Here is a 15,429-nt window from a genome sequence, read left to right on the forward strand (position 1 = left end):
AGAAGTATCCCCTGATAAAGCAGAATCACAGCATCATTCTTAGAAAACACTGTAATTTGAAGCAGTGCTGTTATATTCCAGTGATACACCTACTGTACAGAGGGTAACTACACTCTTCCTTCTCCATGCGCCTTTCCAGGCCACCGCGCTCCAGAGCAACAACCCTCCAAGACCCCTGCTAGGATGGAGCCGGCTCACAGTCTGTTTTCTTCAGTGCAGGGATGCTGCAGTGGCAATGAGTGTTCAACTGCAGTTAATGGTTAACTGAATCATAGAAGCAAGGGAGAGAGAAGAATAAACATCCTATAGTATTCTTAGAAATTACAAAAAAAAAAAAAAAAGGAGGGGAGTCATGAAGTCTCTGTCCAAAGCAACACTAAATTACAGGTAGCATCACGCAGTGCAAGGGTCGGATGCAGCTGCTTTCACGTAATTTCTCTTATGTGCACTTTTCCCAATGTTACTGGCATGCTTGATGTAGGTAAAAAATAGACAGTATTTTGCTTCTTACAACACCCTAAGGGATCAGCAAATCTACTTCAGCAGGAACAACCCAGTACTGGAAAAAAAAAATAAGAAATCACACAGACAGCACATGGGCTTGGAAGACAATAAGCAGAGAAGCAGCAGCACCCAGCAATATCTGTAAGATGAGCAGGTCTGACACGTCGGTAGGCCAAAGTCTAAAACAGGGTTCAGGGAGCGGCCAGGAGCCTGGGAGGAAAAACGGAGAGCGCGAACCAGAAGGGAAAGCACTGGAGGAAACTGTGAGAGGGGCCAGCTGCAGCCGCACAGGCTGCAAGCAGCAGGTTGTGGCCGTGGTGCACCTGCAGAGCGGCCTCCTCCACAGGAGCAGGCCCAGGGCCTGTGGCAGTTTCAGGGTGGATGCAATGGGCCTGAGCTCCACAACCTGCTCAGTCCAGTCCTGGATCCCTGTTTGCCTCACGGAGGTTGTGGAGCTCACACACAAGACAGCTCTAATAACACGAGCATCGTTTGGATGTTGACATGGAGGCAACCATCAAAGTCTGCCACTTCACAGTGAAAAGACCTAAATGAAAACACAAAACCCTTTTGAAGTGGGAGCTGAGAGCCGAGTTAAAGATCCTCAGGATACTGTTGAGTGGAAATGTCTGACAGTGGGAAACAGTGCAAGCCTCAGTGTCCTAACTTAGACAGACCTCTGGTTTTTAACATAATGCAAATAAATCAATAACAATTACCACAGTAAGCTGAGATACTAGTGATGGACTTTTTAATCTGAGAGACATGGCTTCCATTTTTAATAGTAGTACAATTAAGTATTATTGACCGAGGTTAGTGCCGGAAATATTTATTTCAAAAACAATAAGCAGATTTAATACATTTTAAATGAACGATGCTTCATATGTTTTTTCATTGCCATAAAGTCCTTTTCGCTCAGTGCAAGGAGTTAATGAAACTTAACTAATCTGCGTGACAATTTACCCTGTAATTAGTCCGACAGGAACAGACAAGACCTTACAGTTCTTCCAAGCCCCGAGGCCAATTGCTACAAGATTCGACCAAACCTACTGCACGTCCCCCTACATTCTCCAGCTACAGCTCAGCTTTGGAAACAGCCCCTCTGGCTTCCCGGAGTTCCTACACTTTGAAATCCGCCACTGAGGGTAAACGGAGTTAACACCACCCATTAGGACAACAGTGTTTGTAAAATGCAGTTTTTGAAGAATTTGCCCTATAATTAGGGCATGTGTGTCAGCATCCTCTTTAGTGGCATTGGCAATTAACATTACTAATAGACGTCTCATGTCTGCAGCCTCTCATATGCTATTTCAGCCCTCTGTTTCAGGTTGCCAAACAGAGGAAATATTGCTTATTTATAAAAAAAAACTTTTGCAGCTTCCTAGAACAGCTTTTAGCTAAAAATCATGGAAAATACTTAATAATGCATATCCTATCTTGGGTTTATGTAACCAAAAATAAAGCACATAAGGTGGTAGACATTTTAAATGCTGGAAAACAGTCTTGAAAGCACTGTGGGGAAATGGATAGACATAGGGGAAAGCAGTTACTTTTCACAAATAAAATTCTGGTAGCAGATGCTGTAGATAGAACTTGTTCTGAAAAAGAAAAGGAAGTGTTTGCACAAGAAATAATAATAAAAAAATCACTAATAATATAAAATATTGTCTTTAAGGCAGCAGTGGATAACCATGAAGCCCTGTAAGATGCCTGTGGGGCACCAGACATCGATCATAACAAATTTGCTGCAGGAGCTCAGCCCTGCTATTAACTCTTCTAGACAGAACTTTGGAATTAAGCTCATTGCAATGGCTCGTCGGAAAGGAAAGTTATGGTGCTCTAATATCCCTGTGACAGTTGTGGCTCTTGCACCTTTGGCAATAACGTGCTTGGACTTCACTCATAAACAGAGCTCAGATTCTATTATATAAAGCCCAGTGGGTCCGTTGCTGTTTCTCAGTGAGAGACACAGCAGCTCAACCCTTTAAAACAACCTAATACTTTCCTTATATTCCCACCAGTTGCTTCGCAGCCGTCTTTCTGACGTTTTGTCACTGGTTTTCTCCTCTGCTTTTCCTCCCTTGTGCAGCCGCGGCCACACCTGAAGTTCAGCCCCAGGAAAACCCCTCTCGGGTGGGAACATCACCGAGGGTTTTGCCTTACTGGCCATTCGGCTAGCGCAAACCGGGCAGCCACAGGGGCTAGAAACGCGTTTCAGAAAGGCGCAAGTGCTCGCACTCACGCCGGTCTCCCTCAAGCGCACCACACTCCCCCGCGGGGGTGAAGTTACTACTGAAAACTTCCGTGAAAACTCTCCAAGTGAGAACGAGTAAATAAATACGTAAATACAGCCAGGCTCGCACGCAGGAGCTCTCCCGGCTTTGGCTCCCCGCAGCGCCGCGTCCCGGGCCGCGCGTGGGCGGGCGCCGCGCTGGGCCGAGCCCGCGCTGGGCCGGCCCTGCGCCCGGCGCTCGGCCTCGCGCGCGCCGGGCCGGACCAAGCCGGGCCAGGCCGAGCCGGAGCGGAGCATGCGCGGCCCGGGCGCGGGCCAGCCCTGCTAGGGCGGCGCGGCGCTCCGCGGGAGCGCAGCCATGAGCGCGGCGCCCCGCGGGCCCGACCTCGGCTTCCTGAGCGCCGAGGAGGCGCGCGCCATCTTCCACGTGCTGCAGCGGGACGCGGAGCTGCGGCGGGCCGAGAGGGACCGCGTCAGGTACCGGCCGGGGCCCCGCTCCGGGCTGCGGGACGAGCCCCCCGCGGTGGCCCCGCTGCGCGCGCGGGCTGCGCTCGTCCCGTCCCACGTCCGTGGCGGCAGCGCTGCCCGCCTCAAGGCGCGTGCGGGGCTCTGAGCCCCAGGAGCCGGCGAGCATGGGGGGCTCCGGGGAATCCCGAGTGTCCTTAGGGCTCTCGACCCTTGTAGGTGTCCTGAGGACACGCAGGGTCCCTAGGGCTGGGGGTTCCTGGGAGACCTGAGGGCTCCGGGGAGTCCCGAGGGGCTGCAGCGTCTGTGGGGATCCCAAGAGTCTGTGACGATTCTGAGTGCTGGTGGGGATCCTGAGAGCTTTTGAGGGTCCTGATGACATACAGGAATCCTGAGCACATATGGGGATCCTGAGGGTCTGCGGAGTCCTAAGGGCATACAGGAATCTGGAGGATCTGCAGGGATCCTACATGTCTGTGGGAATCCCAAGGGCCTGCAGGGATCCTAAGGAACTGTGGGGATCCCAAGTGCTTCCAGAGAGTCCCAGGGCCCTGTCTCACGCAGGAGGTCGAGCTGCATCTGCCCTGTAGCAGGAGGAGGTTTGGAAAAGTGTTTGTTTTGACAGAAGTGGCCCTGGCTCCTGACTGCTTCTCCATGGGTTCCCAGAGAAAGAGGCCCCTTCCGCCCTTTGCTGCTGTCCCTGGAAGAGTATGTTGGTTGGAGGTGTTCACCAGGGGGACAGTGGCCGTGCGCAGGTTTTGCAGGACCTCGCGAGGAAGCGGTCAGCCCAAGACGTGGCTGCGGTTACGCTGCTTCCCAAGCAGATCCTGTCAGCTTCGAGAAACCAAGCCAGAGTCTCACCTGACTGAGAAGCTGTTCACAAGACCCTTTCAAGTCACTTAATTGAATTCACTGCACCTTCAAGATGTACCGAGTCTCAACACCTTCTGTGAGCCACGTGAATAGATTGAGCAGCCTCGGCCTTGTTTCTGGCTTACCACCCATCACCAGAGCTATTTGTATGTTGATAGTCAAGCCCAAGGTCAAAGACATAGTAAAATTGTTTTTAAAAGTTACCCATATAGCCTTAGAGGTTGTCATTTACTCCTCCAGAAGAAACTTGAGGTATCTTGCAGACAGCTTGCTAGTGGCAGGCAGTGTCCTCAGTTTCATGACTGGAGTCCTATCACAAGCAATAGATTTTTGTTATAAGTAAAGAACTGTTAAAGAGTAACATCTCTGTCGAGTGGATTTTTGTACTGTGTATTTTTTATTTCCATCAAGTGTTTTTATGATGGGCGTGGTTAAACATTGCATGTCAACACTGACCTGCCTCCAGGAAAATGTCAAGGTTTCCACAGAATGTAAATCAGGTTTGGCCGTTTCTGTGCACCACACTTGGGTATTGCCTTTTTTCTTTCGCTGATGTCTATTCCAATCATCTCATGACGGAAATGGGACAAATGTCTTGCTATTTGATGGAATACGTGGCTGAGTAATTGTAAGATCACTTTGAGTCTGGCTTTGACTTATAAACCGAGCAAATGAGTGAGACTTCCAACTCTATGCATAGGCTTATGAGACAGGAGCTTCCTCTTGAATTCAAGAGTTTCAACTACCACCAAATTTTTATTTGCTTCTCCGTATGTATTCTTTGACTTTGTTGTCAGAAATTACCTTCTCTTTATGCAAATGCAGCCAAAATAAACTTATTGTGTAAGGAGGACATACCTGATGATGCCTTACTAGGATGGAGTCTACTTCAAATCTCAGCTAAAGAGATATTCAGAAATAACTTGAGCAGAAGATAGGTAAAGTGTTTATGATTAAAGCACCATACTGAAATGTAGGTTAAACTCCTGCATCTGTCAAAGGCTTTGTATGTACCGTTGGGCAAGTTTCTTAATCTCTCTTGAGCCTAATAGAAACACTTTCTTTTTCACTCCACTTGTCTACCTGGTCTTATTCAGCCTGTGAGCTCTTCAGGCCAGAGGACTCCCATTGTGGGTTCCAGTCTCTGTGGTGTTGCTCCTGTAATCTAAGTAATAACAGTGATCACCCTGGAGGGCTGAATCCTGCAGTTCTTACATGACCGCAGTGAGCTTCGGAGGCTCTTTTTAAAGTTGCTCCTCTAGGTTCCATGTGTTGCCCCTTTGGCTCTAAGTCATTATTATTTTGGTTATTATTTTGGCTTTTTTTTGAGCTCAGAGGTTTTGAAATAATGTCAGGGTGCTGTTGCAGCCTCCTCTTGTGATGCTTTTTTCATGTGGTGCTGAAGGTCTTTGATTTATGCTCTGCTGAGATGAAGGGATGTGGGAGATGGTGTGGGATGGAAGAAGCACTTTCATCAATGCTGCTTTTCTGGACAAAGGCACTGAAGTAAACTGTCCCCCAAATAAAGCTTGGATATAGCTTTGGAAAGAGCTAGTTGGACCTGGCAAGGGCTAGAGAGCAAGTTAATGATGAACTACTGGGCCCACTGCTCAGTTTTCTCCCTGTATTGCAATTTAGCGCACATTGTCTATACTCCCTGTATAGACCAGCCTGGAGTGATAAAGGAAATGAAGACTTCTCAGGCAGACCAAACCTTGGCTTCTCATGATTGCCCTGAACTTAGGCATGCAGTTTCATGAGGAGCATGTGTCTAGCTGAAAATCTCTTAAAATAACAGTGAATTTCCAGATGCAGCTCCCTCAGGGAACTTGGAAAAGCAGGAATGCTTGTTTTTTGTTTTTTAATGATACTTTTTTCTTTTCACAAGCTGCAATTGATGCTATAAAATCCAGTGTCTGTCCTATGAGGGGAGGCTGAGAGAGCTGGGCTGGTTTAGCTTAGAGAAGGCCAAGAGGGGATCTTGTCAATGTGTACAAATGCCTCAAGGGAGGATGTCGAAAGGATGGGACCAGACTCTTTCCAGAGGTGGCAGCAATAGGACAAGAGGCAGCAGGCTCAAACTGAAGCACAGGAAGTTCCACCTGAATTTGAGGAAAAGCTTCTTGATTGTAAGGGTGATGGAGCACTGGAGCAGGTTATCCAGGCAGGTTGTGGAGTCTCCTTCTCTGGAGAGCTTCCAAACCCACCTGGACACAATCCTGGGCAGCGCGCTCTAAGTGACCCTGCTGGAGCAGAGGGTTGGACTAGGTGATTGGAAAGTGCCTTCCAATCTCAACCATGCTGTGATTCTCTTAACACCAGTTAGCTCTAACATACAATCATCAGAAATAAGATGTACCTTGAAAAGATGATCCGGATGTCCTGCACAGGTTACTTGTCCAACAAATGCCAATAATGGTTCAGGGGAGTTAATTTTCACACAGTGCAGCATGAAACACTTGCCGCTTCCTCCTCAGGTGTATGAGCTTTTGGATAAGTAACCATGAACCAGTTGGATAGGTTATTTGCTTGTTTGGTTTTGATTTTTTGTCATTGCTTATCTGCTTTAAAAGCTTGGCAGATTGTCTCTCTTCATCCGGGCAACCCCATCCCTTCGTTAAATGAATTACACACTGGGGACGTTCTTTGGAAAAGGGCTAGTTGTTGCACATGACCCTTCTCCTTTCTGCCCCCTCTGTGTGGAGCAGGCAGGGGTGGCCTTTGCCGTGGCCATGGGGCAGCCATGGACCCCATGGGAGCTGCATACCTTGACTTGCTCATCCCTTGATGATGCACAAAAAGGGGCCCTTTTTGTGCCCCTTGGTGCCAGCCCTTGCCAGCTTTGAGGCATGGTTGGCTTGCAAAAGTTTCAGTTTTGCTCCCTCTTTTACATGGAAATGACCTGTCATGGAAATAACCAGGTAGATCCCTGCTGCTTGTTACCGACTCGCGGCTTTCCCTGGTTGCTGCCTCTTCTCTCCTTGGGCAATGCCCTCTCGTGGCCACACTGAACTAAACCTTCAAACAACGGCAAAACCTGCCCGCTTTCTCCCTCGCGAAGCTTTTCTGCCACGGAACACGGATGCAGCAATCAGAACTGTCAGCTCTGGTGCAACTCACAGGATTTTGCACTGCCATATACACTGAAGATACTGTAGAAACACAGTGATCATGTATTTCGTAATATATTGTAAAAATACACGTACATACCATTAGTTTTGGTCTTAGGTAACACCCAGTTTCAGGTGTCTTTATTGGCTGTTGAATCCAGTCTTGCCCGTAACATTCATGTGTAGGAATGATTTATTGTTAGGGTTTATTGTGGGAGAAGTGAAATACATGATCTGTACGTCAATGTATATGTGCTGTCGTGTGAAAGGAGTTACAGTTCAAAGGAGAGAAGTGTGATTCTGTTCCAAAATACTCTTTTAGTAAGCCTGATTAATAAATAGATGTCTTTGCAGATGCATAAAGAAGAAGGCTCCTTGTCTGAAATATTTCATTCTAGATTAGCCACCAAGAAGCTGATAGGCAGGTGCCTTGTCCAGAGGATGGTGTCATGTTAAAGTGACTCCCTAACAATTCACTCTCCGTATGGACACAAGGAATGTTTGCAGTAGCGCAGCTAATAGTACCACGAGGCAGCTTTCCACACCTGGTGAAAGGGATCACGATGAGACAGAACCATTGCAGATGGTACTCGGTGTGTGATTCCCAGGCTTCAGGGTGCAGCAGGTCACGTTCTCAGGCTTTGATCTGCAGCCGCGGGGAACAGAAATCAAAAAAGGAAGTGATTGCAGATATTTGCACGCAAGGTCCCAAGGGCTAACACACCTTAGGTGTTTCTCCTTTCGGTCCCTCCTCCACGATCCCCGTGCGAGGTGATGGGGCTGCTCCCGGGACAGCATTCGGCCGCAGGCAGCGCAGGGCCGGCAGTGCCTGCGCGAGGGCTGCGCGGGGCAGGAGGACGGAGCAGAGGTGGAGCCGCTGCCGCTGCTGCCGCCGGCAGCTCCTCCCCGCGCCGGAGCGGCCGGCAGGGCCGGGAGACACCTGCGCGGAGCAGCGCGGGCAGGAGCGCGGAGCTGGCCGCGGGCAGCAGCGCGAGGAGCGCGGAGCAGCGCGGGCAGCAGCGCGAGGAGCGCGGAGCAGCGCGGGCAGGAGCGCGAGGAGCGCGGAGCCGGCCGCGGGCAGGAGCGCGAGGAGCGCGGAGCAGCGCGGGCAGGAGCGCGAGGAGCGCGGCACGAGGAGCCACCCGCGGGCAGGAGCGCGGCACGAGGAGCCACCCGCGGAAGGAGCGCGGAAGCAGGTACCAGGTAGGGGGCCGCGGCAGCAGTCGCTGGTACATTGCCAGCTCCAAAAAAACAAATAGGTGGGACTTAGAGTTATGGATAAATAGAAAACGTATGTAAAAGGGGAGAAGAGCTCTGAATTCCTTAACTACTTGATTTTATTTGGAAGTTCTGTTGTATATGGTGCTCCTTGTTACCACTTTTCAGTAGTCTTGTGTGATTTTAATTTATTAATCCCCAAGGAAAAGGGAAATACTATCATCTTCATTTTCAAATGAGACACAGATAATAATATGAAACTGAAAAAACTGAATAGGGAATTCAGCCTGGATCCCTGATTAGCCTAGCATCTGGATCATCTTTCTAGAAGTAACTGTGCCTGTATTGTATGAGGATTTTTTTTCTCGGTACAGAGAAGGAATAAAAAAATTGCCCATCCCAAAACATATCTTGGCTGTCAGCCACCATTTATGAATGGAAACTGAAAAAAGGAAAAATGCTTTGCAGCCTTTTGGAGAGAATAGTACTTACTCCTTCTGTCTTAATTTGTTTTGTTTATTTCCAGGTTGAATTATGTTTTTGATTCTTTTTTATTTTTTAGTAAATTTATTCTTACAGTTCTATGACAATGAGCACAGATGGCAGCAAAGCAAAGGTTTGTTGATAGAAAGCAAAATAACTTACTTGGGAGACATGCTCAGCACTACTCTACTTTGGTGATCCATTAAGAACACGTAATTCTTGTGGGAGAGGTGAACCCCCTGCCTTCTTTGTTCTACGCTCTACAATAAATCACTTGAAAGCAGTTATTTGTTATGGAAGGAGACAGTTCTTACTGCCTTACGGCAGAACATTTACAGCATTCATCATTCCTTGCAGCTGCTTCTTTGTTGGGCTCTCTTGACTGACATTTGCTCTTGAGGGTTTGATAATAGAAGCTGAGAATAAAATACTGCATAGGAAATGCATGCTTTTCCCCTTTTTCCCATACTTACAACCCCAGAAGGCACTTATTGCCAAGGTGCAGCCATATGCAGCCTCCTTGTGGTGTTTAAGTGTGTTTATTCCAGCTTGCAGGGGGGCTGATGTTGCAGCTTTTATTCCTGGGAATAACTTTGGCTCATTCACAGAACTAATTTTATTGACCCTCTTGCAACCTCTTGCATGACTAAGAATAATTTCTTGGGTGCTAGAAATCTGGATTAGGGGCTCAACTCCTTGTAATTTGGAAGTATTTTCAGAAACAACCCCCAGAGACTGCATGGTGGCAGAGGGAATGCCAGGGGAGCACCACATGTGTATGTTGTGGTTTCTTCGGAGCTCCCTCCCTGAGCAAAGCCTTAATAAAGAAATTCTTTCCTAAGAGATACTCCGCCCAGGCTGTTTCAGGCTATGATTGCACTATTGTGTCTTGTTTGTGAGGGAGATGCTGTTATTACTTACTGCTGATACTGTGTCACTGGCATGTTTAGTGGTTTGTAAACACTTAAGAAAGCAGGTCTTTGGAGCCCTGAAGTGCTAATATGCTAAATAACTCTAAATAAAAGCAAAACTGCCAGAAAAGACTGTGATTTAAAAACCTTCCCTTGGTCTGGCAAATAATTGCAGTCATAAATAAACCCACTGTGGGATTCCCTGTGTGGAGTGAGGGCTGCTTTCTGTAGCTAGAGGCAGTTGCTTAAGCTGTGCATCAAGTCCCTGCCGCATTTTTTTCCTCATTGCTGTTTTCAGCTAATAATATGTTGTGGTGGGGCCTGAAGTAAAGGACCTTGACTTGGAAAGAGTTGGGAAAGGAAGACAGGGATGGGAAGCGTGCCATTTCTTATGTCAGTTTTACCAGAGTTGATCTGGACTAGCTAAACCTAAGCCTGTTGTTTTTACATTGCAGAGAATAAGAGCGGAATCTAGCCCGGCATAGCCCAGCACTGCTGCCAGTTCCTGCACCTGGGGAGGAATAACCCCAGGCACCAGTACAGATTAGGGCCTGACCTGCTGGAGAGCAGCTCTGCAGAGAGGGATTTGGGAGTCCTGGTTGACAACAAGTTGCCCATGAGGCAGCAATGTGCCCTCGTGGCCAAGAAGGCCAATGGGATCCTGGCTGCATCAGGAGGAGCGTTGCCAGCAGGTGGAGGGAGGGGATCCTGCCCCTCTGCTCAGCTCTGGTGAGGCCGCACCTGGAGCATTGGGTGCAGTTCTGGGCTCCCCAGGACAAGAGGGACGTGGAGCTTCTAGAGAGAGTCCAGCGTAGAGCAACGAAGATGATGTAGGGACAGGAGCGTCTATTGTGTGAGGAAAGACTAAGCGAGCTGGGCCTGTTTAGCCTAGGGGACAGAAGACCGAGAGGGGATCTGATCAATATATATATGTCCCTGAGGAGAAAATGTAAAGAATGGGGCCAGGCTCTTCTTGGCCAGGCCTGTCCAGTGACAGGACAAGGGGTAACAGGTACAAGTCAAAACACAGGAAGTTCCATCTCCATGTGAGGAAGAACTACTTTCCTGTGAGGGTGCCAGAGCCCTGGAACAGGCTGCCCAGAGAGGTTGTGGAGTCTCCTTCTCTGGAGATCTTCCAAACCTGCCTGGACCCCACCCTGTGCCACATGCTCTAGGTGTCCCTGCTGGAGCAGGGGGTTGGACTAGATGATCTCTAGAGGTCCCTTCCAACCTCAACTCTCCTGTGATTCTGTGATTCTGTGTCTCTCTCTCTAGAATAATCTTCCTCTAGTGTTATAAAGGGTCAAACCTTTTGCTCGAAAGCTCTGTCTGTGTTTGTGCTCGAGTTTCTATAGCCTGTATGGAGGGACGCTCGCTGCCTTGGGCAGGTGTGTGTGGATTTTGGTGGTGTTTGAAAAATACCCTGCGTGGCCATCTTTTTTCCTCCTTTAAAGCTCAGATTTTGTCCAGTGGCTTATGTGTATGGAATTTAATTATCTTTTGAAAATCTCTCTAAATCTCATTTTTGAATCAAGTGTAGTTTGGCCAAATGGAGTTTTGAGTAGTGGGCTCAGAGACTGCATTTTTGTGTGCCCTGTAACTCAAAAGCAGGGTAACAGGGTGAAGCAGTCTAGAAACAGGTCTCACTTCTACCTTTCCTGTACTTGTTTTAAAGTTAAAATTACTTTCTTTTCTAGTGCGACAGTCTGAAACTTGCCATGACTTACAGAATTCATGTAAAAAATGCATTAAATAGTAGGGAACGAAAATCGTAACATTTCCTGAGGATTTGTACGTCTAAATGTTCACATGGAGTTTATATCTAATCCTTCTAATCTAGTGTAGCTAGATTGTCATGTTAACATTATTAAATGCACTAAGCTGTATTAAATGCCTGCATTTTTAGTTCCTATCAGGATCTACAGTCTTTTGATGAGTTCATATCTCAAAAACAAATAGTTACGCGTATTGCTACCTTAGTATCCCTGACCAAACACATCAGTACAGAACTAAAGCTAAGAGTAAGTGACAAAAAGTTCACTCTATTGATACTTCATTGTGCGTGAATTGCAGTTTAATTTGTGGTCAGGATAATAAAGAAACCCCAGTCCTTGGGCTTGCTGCGGCTGTGGCTCTGCAGTGCTGCAGGCCCGAGCTGCCCAGTGAGGCGCAGCAGCGTGACCAGGGGCTCTGCTTCCTGCTCCTTGGGATTTGCGTCTCCCTTAGCCCTGGGTTGCCTCCATGTCCACATCTCTGTTTTGGATGGAGGTGCCACTTCCACCTTTTTGGAAGAGCTGTGAATTAAGAGATGGCCTGTGGATTAAGAGGATCTGCCTGAATATGTAAGTCTTATGCTTGTAGATGAAAAACATCCAGGGTAGACATTCAGATTTTATGCTGGGTCTTACGGCTACTTTCCCTAATTTAAAGTAATTTAAAGCAACACAAGCATAACTTTAATGTTATTATAGTAACACGTGAACTGTGTCTGTGTTCACTGTGCCACTGTGTTCCTTCTGATGACCAGAATCTTGCTTCAGCCCTGTGTATGTGTATGACACCGCATGGTTAGATGAGGCTGCAGTGTCTATTTTGGCAGCCTTAGGATTCAAACCTAGCTCTATGCAAATAAATATCTGAGTCCACTCAGAGCTTCTCAATTTTAGAGCTCTGTGCAGGTCTATGGGCCTCCACACAAACCTGCTGGTAAAGTCCTTAGTCTCTATGGGAAATCGATTCCCATCCTTCAGTTCTCACCTGGCCTGTTTCTCTTTCTTAGTGTTTTTGTTTTGTTTTGTTTTCGTTTACACTGCTAACTAGAGAAGGTTTTATGTAAAGAAAGCCTCACAGTAGCAGGAGGGACAGCATCAGCATTACATGTCTTTGGAAAGTGCTTCGGTTTGCAACGTAACAGCTGAGGTGTGTGTTACTTGCACAGAGGGCTGTCTCTAAGCCCTCTGTCAATATTTATAAAAGGTCTCCCGCTCACCTGGCAGCTCTGCTTTGGAAGAGTAAACAGCTCTGCTGTTAATCATTAGCCTCGGCCTTACCGGAGGCCGAAGCCCGGCCTTCCAGCTCACCAGCACCATCTACTGCAGCAGGGTTGCCTCCGCTGCTGCACTGGTCTTGTGTGCTCAAGTGCCCTCATTTATGCAGTTGAAAGCATACAGAAAGCTGAGGTTCATGTATATATGTATGGCACACAGGATATATACTTCTATTTCTGTATAAGATTTCCCAGGCAGAAATTGAGGAGCCCCAAATTAGTCCTGACATGATGATTTTGGACTGAGCCTCCATCCACCCCTTCAAAACCAATCCGAATCAGCATGGAGAACTATACCCACTCCACCTGCTAGCCTCTATTAATGCATTCCTGTTAATGAAGTCATCTCAGCAGAGATACTAATTACCCTGGGGAGAAGCACAGGTGGCACATGCTAGCGATGCGAGATAGCCTTCCTGCCCGTTGCATCACGCACTTGTTTTGCTGTTGCCGTGCGGGATTGCCGGGCAGCTCGTGCGTGGTGCCAGCGGGGTAACGTGCAGCACACCCTGCACGTGGGCTCTTGACCCGTTTGCAGCCTGTGCACAGCGCTTGTACATCGGCTGTGGAAGAGTCTCACATTGGAGCTTTCCCCTATTTGTGCTCCCGGCAGAGGACAGGGCAGGGAATCCAGACCAGCAGCTGGAGATCCTGGACAGCTGGGTCATTGCTGGGGGTGTTTTACCTGCTTCACTCCTGTTGATCACCCGCTCAGAGGACTGTGCGCTCTCCTGTGCTGTGTACTTAGAAAAACTGTCTGCTCAGAGCCCTGTCTATAGCAGATTGGTAACACCTCATTGCCCTTGTGGATTGCATGCGATGAATGCGCACGTTGCTGGCGTTGGACTGCGTGGAGCAAGCGGTCACTTTTAATTGAAATGCATAAGCCCTGGAACGGGGTAGTGCAGCGCTGCGCTTTGCTTGGGTTTTCTCTTACAGATGCAGCTACGTGCAGCGTGGTGCTGCTGCTCGTCCTTTGCTGTGAGGCTTCCGGGGATTCCTGGAGTTCCCCAAGAATTTTATAAATATAAATGTAACGGTGAGCTAAAGAAAGTGACTGAATGGGTAGCATGACTATGGGCAGGAATGGTAGTTTTGCATCTACAGCACCGCTGTCTTGGAAAATGTACAGTCCAAGAGAAAAACCAAAGGGAAGATTAATTCCCTTCTCACTTTTTTCCCCACGTTTCACCTGATTGTTGCATATTCTCAGAATCCAAATAGTTGGAACTGTGGACTGACAACTATTTGGATCCCTCAGCCTGGATTTGCACTGAACTCCCCTAGAGTTCAGTGTTGTGCTGTGATTTTTTTCCCTGTGCTGCTGAAGGCAGCCTTCCTTGGGACTTTGTCATCCCTTTCCTCCCAGAGCTGCCCTGGGTGACTCCAGCGGCCTGATCTGAAGCCTGTTGAAGAGAGTGAAAGTCATTTTATTAATTTTCTTGGTATTTGGGTCGCGGTCGGAAGGGAATGATGAACCAGCACATGCCTCAGGCCTCCTTGTCAGGGCTTGAATCTTTGCCCTTGCACATCTTCAGTTTTATTGCTTAGATACTGAGACAAATATGCTTTGGTGGACAGCTTAGTGTGCTAGGTATAAAATCAATACATAATTAAAAATGACAGTAGTAGTGATAATAATAGAGCTTTAAGACTTAGGAAACAAATGTATGTAAATGAAATCTGTCTGATTAATTAGTAACTACATAGCAGGTTTGATTTGAGCATTATTACCAACACGACATTTTGTTAATCAAAAATAAAGTAACCTACAAGCATTTTGGCATGGGGAGGCCTTGATTTTCCAGATTATTATTTCATTAAATGCTCAATTTTATAAATACAAACAAGTGGATTGAGGCATTTAGATCTGTGTATGCTGTCTCGTGATTCATGCAGCCAAAACATCAAGTCGGTTTTCCTCTCTGATTCATGTACATCTGCATAATGTTTTAAATATAATAATACAGCTGACCTGATTTATTGACCATATCCAAATAGAAGACAGGGAGAAAGAAAAATAAATAAAAGATTGCTCTAATATGAGTTAAAACAAAACAAAAGCTCCTAAGAATGAGGTCTGCCTTAGAAACTTGGCGTGGCTGCACTAGGACAGCGTGTCTTGGCTCTGTAAATGCTCTTCTCTCTTCCTGGGAGGATTAACCTGCCACAGAGGCTCCTCCGGTACCTTGGAAACCAGAATGTTGTTGTTATTCCTGTTGTGTGTTCCTCCGAAGGGCTGAATAATACATATTTTTTTAAAATGAAGTCATCTGAGTAGTCTGTGCTGTTGTCAGTAACAATTTCACCCTTTTTTCTTTTTTTTTTTTTAAAAAAAAAAAGGAAGACAGCTTGAATGTGTGTCTTTAAATGATTTTTATAAAATTGCGGGGAACAGGTAGGCAATAAAATATTCCGTCCCATCGGTGCGACTTTCCCTGGGTACATTCCCTCCTCTGTCTGTGGCAAGGATCATTTTGGGCCAAATGCTGCTTCTATGGAAATCAGCAGGAGCTGAAATTTCATTTTGACAAACATGGATTGAGTCCTCTCTCCCTGGCAAACAGCAGAAACTTCCCCAAAACC

At 47.2% G+C, this 15,429-nt stretch overlaps 1 protein-coding gene across 2 annotated transcripts in view; it reads left to right on the forward strand.

Moving 5' to 3' along the window:
• Nucleotides 1-3,095: 3,095 nt before the first annotated feature.
• EXPH5 (exophilin 5) overlaps nucleotides 3,096-15,429 on the forward strand; it is a 32,503-nt gene continuing 20,169 nt past the window's right edge. For both annotated transcript variants that reach the window (XM_088522202.1, XM_088522203.1), the window contains exon 1: nucleotides 3,096-3,214. In XM_088522202.1, the coding sequence (XP_088378328.1) occupies nucleotides 3,096-3,214 (119 nt within the window). The remainder of the gene's footprint in view (nucleotides 3,215-15,429) is intronic.

This window comes from Tinamus guttatus, unplaced genomic scaffold, assembly GCF_059628265.1.
Source record: "Tinamus guttatus ecotype Peru unplaced genomic scaffold, ASM5962826v1 Tinamus_guttatus_pri_ptg000150l, whole genome shotgun sequence".
NCBI lineage: Eukaryota > Metazoa > Chordata > Aves > Tinamiformes > Tinamidae > Tinamus > Tinamus guttatus.